Source organism: Triturus cristatus, chromosome 4_1, assembly GCF_964204655.1.
Source record: "Triturus cristatus chromosome 4_1, aTriCri1.1, whole genome shotgun sequence".
NCBI classification, from domain to species: Eukaryota; Metazoa; Chordata; class Amphibia; order Caudata; family Salamandridae; genus Triturus; species Triturus cristatus.
In genome coordinates, this window is record NC_140585.1 from 854499567 (window position 1) to 854514769 (window position 15203).

The 15203-nt window shown below is 41.5% G+C and overlaps 1 protein-coding gene across 5 annotated transcripts in view; it reads left to right on the forward strand.

Annotated features, from left to right (window-relative positions):
• The window catches only part of PRKCQ (protein kinase C theta), a 549254-nt gene that overhangs the window by 183918 nt on the left and 350133 nt on the right, over window positions 1–15203 (forward strand). For all 5 annotated transcript variants that reach the window (XM_085653544.1, XM_085653545.1, XM_085653543.1 and 2 more), the window contains 6 exons: window positions 1490–1550; window positions 4278–4440; window positions 5067–5098; window positions 5497–5582; window positions 6837–6966; window positions 11849–11958. In XM_085653544.1, coding sequence (XP_085509670.1) covers window positions 1490–1550; window positions 4278–4440; window positions 5067–5098; window positions 5497–5582; window positions 6837–6966; window positions 11849–11958 — 582 coding nt within the window. The remainder of the gene's footprint in view (window positions 1–1489; window positions 1551–4277; window positions 4441–5066; window positions 5099–5496; window positions 5583–6836; window positions 6967–11848; window positions 11959–15203) is intronic.

Sequence of the window (15203 nt, forward strand, 5' to 3'; positions counted from 1 at the left end):
CTTCAGCCAGCAGTAGCTGATTTGTCCTGAACATTTCAAAGAACATTACACTAACACCATTCTAAATACTACACCATACTAATGTGACATTCAACAATAACATGATACAATAGATTCTGCTCAAGAACTAGACAGTAACCTTTTTCTAAGATACCAGATACCCATTCCTTATCCAGGTTCATAATGCTGATACAGGAGGCAAGACAGACCAAAGTGGAGGTTTCATATTTTCCACTTCTTGACACTATATTCACGGATACTTTACATGAAAAAATGTATGGTGTTCATTTCCACGGGAAGCATTTGCGTTATATAACTGTGGCTTACACATCTCCATGGAAATAGGAATAACCGTTATTAATACCCACAAGCGACTGTAGTTTTGCTTAACAAGGAGGAAATATTGGCCCAAATGAAGGGTGATTTCAGCAGCATACCCAATAATGTGTAGTTTCCAGTGTTGTGGAACTTAGGGCCTGATTTAGATCTTGGCGGATGGATTACTCTGTCACAATGGTAACGGATATCCCGCACACCAAAATATAAATCCCATAGGATATAATGAGATCTATATTTCGGAGGACAGGATATCCGTCATGTTGTGACGGAGTAACCGGTCCTCTAAGAACTAAATCAGGCCCCGAGTGATTACCCTAATGGTAAATAGTGTTCAAACGCGAGCCTAAAACATGTCAATAAAGTTAGTGTGTATGAGGGATAATTGGTTGGCTTATTTATTTTAAGTGTAATGGGGGAACCCAGAAGTGATAAATACTTGGGTTGCTGAATCAACCACCTAGGAAACAGAAAGGCAAGATTTGTAGCTTGGGGTAAAGCGTCACTCTGCCTCCTCTCGATTCTTGATGTATTTTTGGAATTCGATTTTATTAACCCCTTCAGTGCCCATGACGAGATAGTCTCGTCATGGAGCGCGGTTGCGCTGTGCCCATGACGAGACTATCTCGTTATGAACCCCGCCCGCTAATGCAACACCCGGCACAGGGCGTGGAAAGGGCGGGGCACTGAAGAGGTTAAGGCCAAAGGGCCGCTATTCAGTTCAGTTGGAAATTTTATTAAATAAGTAGAATTCCTCTTGTTTTTACCATGGGCTTATATACTACCAAACTCAAAGTTCAAAAACCAACATTTTGCAAATGTATGCATTAAATATTATTTGTAACTGATCAACTGAAATTTCCCTCCCAGCTGGCATTCTTCACTGGCTGTGAGCGAAGTCATATGCACTTGTTTAATTTGTATTTACATAGTGTTTACTACTCCTAAATATTTCTAGTAGTCCCTGAACGTGTCATGTTGTGGATCTGTGAAACTAGGCAGTGAAGTTAAAATGTAAAGCACAGATGCTGTCTGTATTCTCTCACCAGCTCAGTCCACCTCGGACACTTGCTAAAAAAGAAACCCTCACGTTATTTCCACCACAGTCCTCTGGTTCACACTGACCTACTTGTTGTATTGAATTATTTTTTAGGTCGAGCTGAGACCTCGCGGCCGAATGCTCATGAACGCAAAATACTTCCTGGAACAATGTGGCAAGTAACATATTGTATACAATATTTTAGTAATTTCTGTAAAGTTATTAATTTGGGAAAACATTTTTACCACCACTCCCTCATTCAAAATATAATTCATTTAAGAGTATACCTCAAATGAATTTTGCCTATTTTACAGAAGTCACTGTAGAACGTGGTAAGACATGTTGCACTAGTGTCCCAACATCAAAGGCATCATTTTGTCCAGCGCCTGCTGTTAAAGCGTAATGTTATTGAAACCTTATTACTGCGCACTTTGTAAAAGTAAACAACGTCTATAGTCAGTTGTCCACCACAACTGTAAGATCTTTACCTCCCAAATGGCATGCCGTGGCAGTCTTGTCATATTCGGACTAAATTAACTCAGCCCATAAGCTTTGATGACAAATGTGTAGGGACATTTTTCCAACATGATTCATCTACCGCAAATCAATTTTGGTATTTTTTATTGCATTCAGTACCAATAACAGTGTTCGTGCCTAAAAGGGGAAAGTAGGGACGTATGAAATTAGATTAACCTTCAAAGGACATCACATCCTAGTTTTTGTAAGTCTGTTCAGAGAAGAGTATGTGGTTAACCTCTTTTATATGTATGCTGAGAATAATCTGTGGTTAGTCCACTTATTTATTTATTTATTCAGTGTTTTCTATAGTGCGAACATGACCCGTTGGGTATCAGATCACTTCCCATTTACATGGCATCTACAGTTGTGCAAAACAGGGTAAGGAGGCATCATAACACAAATAAAATGAATTAATTGAGAACATGAATAAGACAATTCCATCCAAATATAACACGTGGACAGATTGAGTATAAGAAGGTAAAGGATAAGTTTACTCACAAATAATTAGTAAGCTCTGCCGCTATACACATTAGTGTCGTACTGGGGCATAAGCATATCTCTGATCACTAGTAAATAACTCCCTGATAAGTGGAGCGGTCTGTTAGGCTACATCTTGGGATCATTCTGGAGAGAGCTGATTCAATACCCAGAAGGTCTAGGTGACACATTAGCTAACAGCCTGTGATGTATTTGATCTGCAGTTGATTTTGGTAGGACTTTGCTCATTGGAAAGATCTTTGCTTCCCTCTGGAAGACTGACATGGCAGGGATTCTTCTAATGTTTGGAGGAAGTGAGCTCCAGATTCTAGGGGCAGCTCCGGAGAATGCTTTGTCATAGGATTTATTCTTCTGAAAGATACAAGGTTTCAGCACCAGGTCTCTGGTGCTCAGAGGAGAGCTGCCTCCTCCAGATATCTCAATTTTCTGAGCTAGGTACATCAGTGTTTTGTAGTGGAGCTCCTTGTGTGTAATACGTGCCAGTTTAAGTTGCATTCTGGCTTCATATGGCAGCCAGTTTAGAGTCTTTCGGTGTGAGTCATATTTTCTAGAACCTGTTATAAGTCTTGTGGCCACATTGAGACAAGCTTTTAGTGGAGCTGCGGAGATCTTGGGTAATCCTGTTAGTGCCGTACAGCCATATTCAATCTTCGAGATGACTAAGGATTGGACTGCCAATTTAAGGTCTGAGGTTGCGATGAATGGTTTCAATTTTCTTAGGTAGCTCAGGTGAAAGCGGGCACTCTTTGCCATAGAGTTGACGTGGGTTTGCATTTTTAGATTCTTATCAAGCGGAATTCCTAGTGATTTGGTTGAGTCATCTAGGCCTGGGGTGCAATTTAGAGCAGTGACCAGTTTAATGAATGTCTAATGAAGCTGGCTTTGTTTTAGCTCAGTGCATGTGGTGCTTTTAAGAACTAGTACATGCCTCTCCGTGCTTAATTTTGGAATGAAAGAGTGCCGGTGCCCAAAGCTCTGCTCAGAAGCCAGTGCAATTAAACGTGTACTCGCTAAATACTTAGGCAGGTAGTCTTTAATCCACTACCAGACAAGCCCTGTCCCTTTTTCTGCTTCCTGCTTGTGTTGGTTTTGCCGTCTTTTTCTTTCTCTGACTTTCCAATCCAAGTGTTTATCCGCTCTTGCACTCTGTAAAATTCTGATACAGTAAGAATAACTGCCCGGACCCAAAAATGTGTACCGGTGCCCCCCCCCCCAGCGGTGCAACTTAAGCTCTGTCTCTCATTTAATTACTTAATTGACATGATGTAATGAACAGTTCTGCTGATGCAATTGTTCTCAAATAATATGTTTGGGTATATTATCTATGACTGTGTCCACAACCTACAAACATGAGCTCCACGGTACCAAACCAGGATTATCTTAAATTGGAGAAACATTTTAAGAAATTAAAAACTAACATAAAAATGCTATCATGTCAAGGCCTGGGTATTGCAATGGTCTCTTGCTTCCTCCTTGATTCCCTAAAGAAATGGAATTACTGCTATTAGCCAAAATGTCACCCTGTATTTAATATATATGTGAAAGTGTCTCCGTAACAGGGTCCCAGTTAAGCACAGGGGCAAAAAGAAATCACTTTGGCATGCTTAGTGATTCTTGATTGCAGATGAGGGAATGTCCATTAAGGCATATGCTGCCTCTCACATAAGGCAGAACTGGGACTGGAAAGAAACAGGACTCATCATGTCCAGTTTGGAGGGAGGTGGGCTTGGTTGCTTAATTTAAACTTGGAGACACACACAGCTGTGTAGGTACACGCAACAAGTGCAGAGCGTGCATCCCTTATGTGTTAACAAGCAGTGCTGCTTTGTTATTGTGGTGTTCCACTGCCATACATAATGTATCACAACTTGTTCCTTCCCCCCAGACACAAAGGAAGAGCCAGAGCCTGATACAGAAGGTCTTTACACATTACATCAACGGAGAGGGGCCATGAAACAAGCCAAGGTTCATGATGTCAAGTGCCACGAGTTCATTGCTACATTCTTTCCCCAGCCGACATTCTGTTCTGTCTGTCATGAGTTTGTCTGGTATGGTTCTTTAAAATGTTTGGCTGTCTCCACTTTTACAGCTATGCATATTATATTTGAGCTCTCCCTTTCCATTTGCTGTTTTGTTAAGCCAGTGGTGTGTGTGCTGATTTTTTAAAAATAATGATTGTATTTTTGTTAATTAATCATGTGTTTAATTCTGGGAATAATGAGAACAATTAAATGTTTTTTGAAGAAAAGTAAAAGGCTATTTTAAGACCTTAAAAATAAATTCCATCCTTTTCTAATGGCGGACCCATTGCACCTTCACACCCATTTTGATCACTGCCTTAATGTATTAGCATTAGATTACACTATCACTCGTAGTTTCTAAGGGGCTTATTAACAACCCTCTTGCACCACTTTTACGTCATTTTCAACATGGGAAAACTCATGCAAAAGTGGTGCAAGGGGCTTGTAAATCTGCCTTTAAATGTTTATTGACTATCAGTAAGGCCATTATTCTGTTTTCCTAAAATCTATGTTCTCAACAATATTAAAATACCAATCAATTGAATCAATTATCAGCTGTAGATCTCACAACATTTACCATTCCTTTCTAGAAAATAATGCAGAAATCAATTATAAAATGTACCAACAAGCTAAAATGCATTTTATCTTTGTAGGGGTCTGAACAAGCAAGGCTACCAGTGCAGACGTAAGTAACTTCGCGTTTTTTCAATGTCGCATATGTAGAGCTAAGGATTCATTTTTGGCTAATGTTTTGGTGGAAAACAAATTAGACTCCTTGCTAACCAGGGCCGGCTTTAGGGCAGTGCGACCAGTGCAGATGCAGTGGGTGCTGACCTGTGGAGGAAGTGCTGACCTCGGGCCGCTGTGTTTGCAATAACTTATGACTGGAGAGATGAGGGGCACTTTTGCCTGGTGGTAGTGAGAGAATCCGGGGAGGCGGTCATGGTGTGTAGGGGCACCAATAATGAGTGTCGCACCGGTCGCCACCAGCGCTAAAGCTGGCCCTGTTGTTAAAAATTATTCTGACGTACGGCGGCTTTCTTTGACATAGACTAAGTGTTTTATCTCTCTTTATTTTTTCAGAATGTAATGCTGCAATTCACAAGAAATGCATTGATAAGGTCATCGCCAAGTGTACGGGCTCGGCGGTAAACAGCAGAGAAACAATGGTACATATCATTTTCAGTTAATTTTAGGATGGTTATACAACAAGAACCAAAAACTGTTCTGTCATTCCCTTTGCTTCTAGTCAACATGAATTTGTGGATGTGTAGCCAGTTTCATAGTTTTAGTATAGGCACAGCAAACCAAACCAAACCAAATCAGAAGCCTCATTAGACAAAGTTAAAAAACAGAATGCATTGCAAGTTGATGTTCCTAGAACAGTAAAACAGATACCCGAGAGTTACGCCAAATCAATTAGGAACTTGAAGGTGCTTGAGTTTTTTTGTTAGCGAATGTGATTAGAAACTGTAAACAGATGATATGTCTAGATCATGAAAACATATTTTGCTTGGTGCATTTTCAAGACAACATATGCTTCTTCTTTGGGCAATTTTCACCAGACCCTAGGAGGCAAGTAACACTTTACTCCAGTGTTTCTTACCCTGTAGTCCAGGGAACCCTAGGGGCCCTCAAAGCCTACTCAGGGGTTCCGTGACTGTATAGATAAAGTGTATATAAATAAAGCAGTCAAATCTAAAATTAGAAATTTTAAAACGTTCTGTAAATGTGTAGGAATTTGAAATTGGAGTCTAAAAATTGAGTTAGTATCCTCAGACTGATTTGTGGGAGCAGTGCAAGTGCATCAAACAGAATTTAGTATGGATGAGTGGCCTCACTTGAATGTAGAAACACTTCAACCTTCTGATTGCAATTAAAATTTCTTTTATATTTGTTTGTGAATTAAATAACATAGTTGATTGTGCATTTGTTTGATGAATGCTTGTTTCTGTATTTTTTCTGTTATATTTTGTGCTTCAAATCATTGTAAATGCTTAGGCCAGGGTCCCTGGCTTCCATTAATGACACATTGGGGGTCCCAGATTCAAACAATGATCCAGTGGTAGTACCCTGGTTCCAGTGAGGATTGTGTGGGGGTCCACAGAAGTCAAAATGTTAAGAATCACTGCTTTAGTCCATGAAGATTTAGTGGAAAAATCATACACCAGGACACATCTCTGTGTTGGGGAAAGTAACCTCATATAGGACTGGATTAGAACCAGTTGAATTAGACTTGCAGCTATGCCTCAACTTTACTGATTTATCAGTTCAATATCTGAATTCCCACAATTGAGGCCAATACTTAACAAAGATGATCAAATTGTAGAAATAAGAATTAAATATAGTAGGTATCGATTTCACAAAGATTTCAGATGTTAAATGAACAATTACATATCCTCAATGATCTCCTTACATTTCAGATTCACAAAGAGAGGTTCAAAATTGACATGCCACATCGATTTAGGGTCTACAATTATAAGAGCCCAACCTTTTGTGAGCACTGTGGCACACTCTTATGGGGACTCGCAAAGCAGGGGCTAAAATGTGAGGGTAAGTTATTTATACTTTGCTTTTGAATATATTCCCCAGTGTATTTATGACATGTCTTACTACTGAGACACAAAAAGGTGCCCTTGACAACATTCTTTCAAACATGACAAAAGGCATATGGTCTGAAACATATTTACTCCATACATAAGGAAACGGGATCATAAACTGGTTCTATCAGTGTCTTTGTATGTGAGAAGGACTGAATACAACTGTTCTCTGATGTAAGAAGGCCATTATGCAAATATTCTTTAATCCAAGAGATCTTCTATGGAAAGGGTGCAGAGTGCACATGAAGCTCCTCGCCAGTGTTCCTCTAGGAGGGCCTTAAGTCAGATGTTCCCATGTTCATTGATGCAAGAAGACCACAAAGTGATCTCAAATATAATAGGGAATCTATCAAAATAGTCTTTCTTTTATGAGCACCATTTACATGTCTGGAGCAAAAGGAAATACATGCACAATTTCGCCAATGCAGTAGTATTGCAGAAAAACGTTGTCAAATGTAAAACGGCCCCCATGTAAAGTTTTTCCTACTGAACAGTGCCTGCGAGCGTGATATTTGACTGGTAAAACCACCTGCATTGAATAATCAGCAGTGTCTAGCCTCCATTAAAACTCATCTCGCTGACCCACAGAATAATGGAAGCGAGTCAGATTTTCAGGTTTTTTTCAGGGGAGAGGTGTGGCGCAGCATCAGAGTTAATTTGCCAACAAGGGATTTTATTTGAAAAAATTCTATCGTTGTTGATTTTAGGAAATTAATTTGGTGGGTGAGTTTTAGACAAATACCGACCCATATGTCAATTGACTGAACCAATCATCAAAAATATGAAATACACACACGGGAGATCTTTTTGAGAAATAATCACAAATCTTTGTATATGTCAATTCAATTTAAAAGGAGTACAAATGAACAATTGAATGCGCAATGAATCATGAAAAAGGAGAAAATAAATATTATCCACATTTCATGACAAAACATCTATTCCAAAAGGAAAAACAGAGATCTATCTCATTTTAAGAGAATAGTAATCAACTGTGCAAAATTAATGTTATGGAAATAGATGATGAAGTCGACGTTTCGGTCTTAGATGGCATCAATCCGTCAGACCATCTTCAGGACAGTAGGCTTTGCATTAAAAAGGAAGACCCCTATACAAACATAATATAAATTAGTTACCTTAATGTAGACATAATTGTTCTCTTATTATTAGATGCAAAGAGAAATAAAAGAGATAGCCCGTGTGTGAAAGGCACTCATTTTAACTTTTATCGTGAGTAGCTGCCCCAAAACACCAACAATATATACAATATTCAATTATCTGCACATTTGAGGTGAAAGTATGAAGGCATGCTAAAGTGTGAATCAACGAATATAGTTTAACGTTGTGTTACTTTGCTTACTTAGATGTTTATGCTTAATGCGAGAGCAATGTTTCTTTTCGTAACCTGATGGTTTGCGCTGGTTCTGTAGATTTAATAAAAGATTGCAGTTTGGAATGAACTGGGTGGTAACAGTTTCATATTTCGTTGTGACTTGTATATAGGTATATTATCAAGACCTACCAGATCCTGGTCCAGTTGCTGACTACAAATTAATATAGAGGGGATGATCCTTCCTCTTATTTTTGGAAAGACATGACAACACCGTGGGGCAACACCATGAATGTGGCACTCTTGTGTGTCGAAAAGGAGGAGACTATCCTTCCTAATTTATTGTTCTTTTTTCGGAACTCTGCAGTGACACTGAAAAGCAACATCATAAATGTGTCATTGCTGTACGTTGTCGAGGGAAAAATATTCGTTGTGAATTATTCTCAAGATGTCAGAGTGTGACTAATTTCACATAATCTAACGCTGTGACAAAGGATGTATTTAAAATGATTCTGCACTGTTAGAAACTATCTTAAGTTTTATGGTAAAAAAAGACCAAAAATTTTGCATTGATCACACTCCCCGATTACAAACACCTGGCCCTTCGCTTGCCACTGCCCTTTAAAAAACGCCGAAAACGTTGAACTCACGTTCGTGTTCCTTCATGTGGATTGGCGTTAGCTTTCCCTACTCTCGGTCAGAAATGTAAGTAGGCTCTGACTCTTTACGATTTATGTCATGCTTTAGTATGTCTGACGGAAATAGTGGGTCCGAATGAACGTTTGGTACGCCAAACTCTTGGCAAAAGATAACCCTCTTGACATTAAGCTACACGCTCAACCTGACGTTTGAATTTATTAACTTTTCGTTCATTCGTCATCGTTATTGTTTTTTCATGCTTCGAGATTACGTCTGGGCGCACGTAATCATTGGCATGCTTTACGTTGTCTCTATGGACCAGTGATTTTAAATCAACATGGGGGAGCCCAGCACCTCGATGCATAAAACTTTGTTTAAAGTAAATTGTACGTTCAGACCGCATTGATGAACTGCTGAATATTTCAAGATTCACTATCTATTAAATAAATAACGTGTTGCAATCACTAATGAAGCTAAGCAATGTTCTGCTCTTTTTTGACCATAAAACTTAAGATAGTTTCTAACAGTGCAGAATCATTTTAAATACATCCTTTGTCACAGCGTTAGTTTATGTGAAATTAGTCACACTCTGACATCTTGAGAATAATTCACAACGAATATTTTTCCCTCGACAACGTACAGCAATGACACATTTATGATGTTGCTTTTCAGTGTCACTGCAGAGTTCCGAAAAAAAGAACAATAAATTAGGAAGGATAGTCTCCTCCTTTTCGACACACAAGAGTGCCACATTCATGGTGTTGCCCCACGGTGTTGTCATGTCTTTCCAAAAATAAGAGGAAGGATCATCCCCTCTACATTAATTTGTAGTCAGCAACTGGACCAGGATCTGGTAGGTCTTGATAATATACCTATATACAAGTCACAACAAAATATGAAACTGTTACCACCCAGTTCATTCCAAACTGCAATCTTTTATTAAATCTACAGAACCAGCGTAAACCATCAGTTTACGAAAAGAAATATTGCTCTCGCATTAAGCATAAACATCTAAGTAAGCAAAGTAACACAACGTTAAACTATATTCGTTGATTCACACTTTAGCATGCCTTCATACTTTCACCTCAAATGTGCAGATAATTGAATATTTTACATATTGTTGGTGTTTTGGGGCAGCTACTCACGATAAAAGTTAAAATGAGTGCCTTTCACACACGGACTATCTCTTTTATTTCTCTTTGCATTTAATAATAAGAGAACAATTATGTCTACATTGATGTAACTAATTTATATTATGTTTGTATAGGGGTCTTCCTTTTTAATGCAATGCCTACTGTCCTGAAGATGGTCTGACGGATTGATGCCATCTAAGACCGAAACGTCGACTTCATCATCTATTTCCATAACATTAATTTTGCACAGTTGATTACTATTCTCTTAAAATGAGATAGATCTCTGTTTTTCCTTTTGGAATAGATGTTTTGTCATGAAATGTGGATAATATTTATTTTCTCCTTTTTCATGATTCATTGCGCATTCAATTGTTCATTTGTACTCCTTTTAAATTGAATTGACATATAAAAAGATTTGTGATTATTTCTCAAAAAGATCTCCCGTGTGTGTATTTTATATTTTTGATGATTGGTTCAGTCAATTGACATATGGGTTGGTATTTGTCTAGAACTCACCCACCAAATTAATTTCCTAAAATCAACAACGATAGAATTTTTTCAAATAAAATCCCTTGTTGGCAAATTACCTCTTCATTTAACCTGCCCAAGCCCTCAAGGGTATATTGGGTCTGTTTCCCTACGGTTACATTGCAACATCAGAGTGGCTGACTCCGTAACCTGGGGCTCACGGTTCGATCATCAGCGGCAGCTCAGCATCATGTGACGACGGGCAATAGCTCACCTAATCTCCCCGACAGCCCCAGCACCTAGAAACTTTAAGTAGTGATATGTTCGCACTTTACAAATAGGAATTATTGTTCTTACTCTTTTTTTTTTTTAAAAGCAGATAATCATGAAACTCTCTACAGGTAATAATAATAATAATATTAATACTCGGATTTGTAAAGCGCATGGTTACACCTGCCAGCGTGCCCCAGCACTAGGAAAGAAGGACCCGGCTAACAAGAACCTGAAAGTCAAACCCTACCGTTAGTCACAGAGTCAACAGACTCCACCACGACCCATTATAGCCCCATATAAACATTGAAATAAACGTGCCTCCTTTATATTTATTGTGGATGTCATAAAACATACCAGAGTTAGTTTTTAATTTAGTAGATCGACAAACTCAGTCCTAGCTTCCCTGCATTTGTTCTATAATATACAATGACATCCATTTACATGTGTCCCTGTTGGAGAGAACCTCCTACTGAGCTAAGCAAATCCTCATATCTTCATTGTTATATTTAAGAGGATTTCCATGCAAATGGTTTTCAGTGTAAAATGGCTGACATAGGAAGACCTCTATATACATTTTCTTGCCATTCATGGAACTATGGGCAGCTGGAGTGAACACAAATGCTCTGCAGCCTGGAAGCATTCTAGCATGTCAAATTATGTACAGACCAGGCCGAATGAGACAATTGATTCAACACCTGGAAGGATTCACGTTAAATTGTCCATGCATGGTATTTTATGAACCTCTTCTCTGGAGTGAAGTTCCCAAACATAAAGCTTGGTAGGAGTAACTCAAGGCCAACAAAGTGCAGAAAAAATGTATGCAACAGAAGGATTACAACTAGTTACGAAGCAAACACCTGCATTTTAATAGGGCACCACCAGGGCAATGAGCCCTTATGGTCCAACACATTGTAATTCGAATTTAAGGGACATGTTGCTCTAACTTCCTACAAAGTTACATTTTTTTATCAACATACTTTGTTTTTTCTTACCAGAATGTGCTATGAATGTCCATCATAAATGTCAGAACAAAGTTGCAAACCTGTGTGGAGTTAATCAGAAGCTCATGGCAGAAGCGCTTGCAATGATAGAGAGCGTCCAGCAGGTATGATTCCTATCACCATATTGCTGCAATGGTCTAGGGCCATACATGGATTCTGGCCTTTCCTGATTAACAGGCATCAGCCACCTACGTGAGTAAATATGGTATATTATATGTGCAGAAAACCAGATTATCATTCTGCATGTTGACTTTAAGTAGCAGGTAACTAATATTTCATGTAATGAGCAGCATATTTGATTTATTAGCATAATTACCAACCAGATATTAACCTCTTCGGTGCCCATGACGAGCTGGACTCGTCATGGGCCGCGGTTGCGCTGTGCCCATGACGAGTCCAGCTTGTCATAAACCCCGCCCGCTAATGTAACAGCCGGCACAGGGCGGGGAAAGGGGCGGGCACTGAAGGGGTTAAGAACGAAAACTTCCGCCCACCCCTCATGTTTTCTTTTTACAATTTGATTTAAAAAATTAGTTGAAGTCATGAAAATCATAAAAGTAATACTGTAATATGTGCCGTGTGATTTCTGTTATCTTCATGTTATTCTTCACAGACACAATGTCTGATTTTTCATCCACCAGGTGGTCAGATTTGTGTTTATTTTTGGCCTCCACCAAGACCATTTGATTTTACTACAATTATATCTATAATATACTTATTTATAGGGGCTGTGAGCCAACCCTCTTCTTCCACTGGTCTGTCATAATATCGTTCACATATTTTTTCCTCCCACTACAGTACCTTGAGACAAAAGTTCAGCCCAATTCAGCCACTAGGTAAACTCATTGAGACTGACGGCACACCACCCTTTCACAAGAAGCACATTCATACACAAAGGAACTGCCTTCAATGCCAGGGACTACTATGGCAGCGTGCACTTTTGAAAACCATAAAATATTTTTGCATTAAGCCAATGTTTTCTCTTTAGATTGGCGAGGGCAGGCAGCTTCTCCAGCAATAAAGTTTTGCAAAAACCATGAAAAAGTAAAAGCATTAACAATGCCAGAAGGGGGCGTGGCTACACACTGATGAGCTCCGGAGCCCTCGCCTTGAAACCACCGATCTGTTTATTTAATCCGTACCCTGAGCAGGGGTAAAGCTGCCAGAAGTGTCCCGGACTCTGACGACCCTGATATCAGGTCCGCTGAGCCAATGCTGGAGAAGCGGTGCACCCTGCAATTTGCAGCCTCCCCGGAGCAGAAAGCCAGGACCTGAAGTGACAGCCGGAGCTGATGAGGGTGTATAAGCGTGCGGTCGGCACGCCACAAAACATCGTGGCCTGGGGCCTGGTCCCGAGAGGAAGGGATGAGGGCAGCACGGGGGTGGGGTCTCCCCCCTCGGCCGTGATATTCGCAGAGGAGTGGTGGAGCCCCCGGATCCCACATCGTGGTGAGTCCGCCAGCCCTGGGAGGGGGTGCCGAGGACGTTTCGCACCTCCCTGCAGAGCTGTGGCCTGGCTTCCCGGAGGAGCGCTCTCTGCAAGTGGGGATGGCTGAGTGGTGGTGGGCAGACGCTAGAGGATCTCGAGTGCCCCGGGGTTTGTGAACTCCAGTGCAGCGGTGCTCCAGCCATTCCGGAGCGGCACGATAATCCTACTTCTCCTGCCTGAGACTGGTGCGGCCTGCCTGGTGAGGGTGGGGCCCAGCTCTCGGAGGGCCCCAAGGATAAAGATGCATCCTATTGACCAGAGTGCAGGCGTGAGAGCCCACAAACGTGTACTCTGGGGTGGAAGTGGGGGGCCCGCCCCCAGGACACCTGTGCTGGATGTCCCCCTGTTGGCCGATAAGTAGAGGTGGCGCAGGTGCGTGGTCCCCGCTATGATTTGGCCTGAAGAGCTGCGGCATGGGGGACGCGTACTCTACCCTCCAGCACCTATCGTCCAGGAGTCAACGAGGGGTTGGGTGTTCACCCTCTCCTCTGCCTCCACTCAGTGGCGACGGGGGTCATGGACTACGCCAGCGGGATCCAGAAAGCAGCAGATGGAGAGGAGGGCCGCCCCTCGGTGGGGCATGATGTTGGGTGGGAGAGGCCCAAAGACTACGCAGCAGAACAAGCTGGACCAATATACTTGCCCAAAGGCAGCCATTCCCCGAGCACCTCTCCTGGGATAGGCCTGCAGGGGACCTACCCTAAAAGATGTCATGGAGGCGATCGCCGGGGTGAATGCATCTATGGAGCAACGGACAGACGCATTCACGGTGGAGATGACATTCATTCGAGCAGACCTTACCAAAATGAGCGAAAAGGTCAAGCAACTGGAGGTGACCTCGACTAGTCTTGTTGACGACGTCTCACAACTCCAAACCGAAATCCAAGACCTGAAAACCTTTCGAAAATTCGCCAAGGACAAGTTGGACGACTATGAGGGGCGCTCCAGACAAAATAATGTATGAATGATTGGGGTGCCGGAGAAGTCGGAGAGACAGGCACCGGATCTGTTTGTTGAGGATCTCATACTCAAGCATCTATGCCCTAAGGGCCTGTTGCAATTCTTTGTGATTGAGCGGACCCACAGAGTCCCCGGTGGGCATCCAAAACCCAGCGCCCCTCCCCATCCTATATTGGCTAGACTGCTTAACTTTCGTGACTGGGACGTGATCTTACAGAGCACTAGGGTGGCACCACCACTCAAATATGAAAATGCAGTAATCTCTTTCTTTCCGGACTTTACTCAAGCCGTACAAAAACAGAGGCGATCCTTTCTTGCTGTCAAGAAGAGACTTAGATATAAAGGAATGAAGAATGCAATGCTCTTCTTAGCTCTGCTGCGGGTTGAGGCGGATGGAAAGGCCTGGTATTTCGATTTGGCTGGAGGGATGGAGAGACGCAAAGGAACACAATGCCCGCTGACACTTGATCAATATGGAACTCTGACTACGAGACATTCCCTGGCTTGGTGAGCTCTGATGCCTGTTTCGCCCTTTGCCCAATGCTGAGACGAGAAGGAACAGTTTATGGCAGCGGACGTCCTGGAGAACTCTGAGTGGTCGAGTCGTATCACATTTCCTGTTTTCAAAGACACTGGTGACTGCCCCACTCGAGGAATAAACCTTGTCTGTTTGGGAAAATGGTGGTGAGGGGGAGGGATGGAGCGCCTTTTACCACATTTAGCTACTATTAGTTCTTAAGTTGGGCGACAGGCACTCTGCAAAGTTGATCTCATGAGTATTTTTACGCCCAGAGAGCAGGGAGGGGGGTGGCCGGGTTTGGGGTTGGGGGGTGTTCACTTGTTATAGTTCAATCAGCAGCAACGGTTATAATGGCACTTGAAGGCAGGCTTACAACTGAA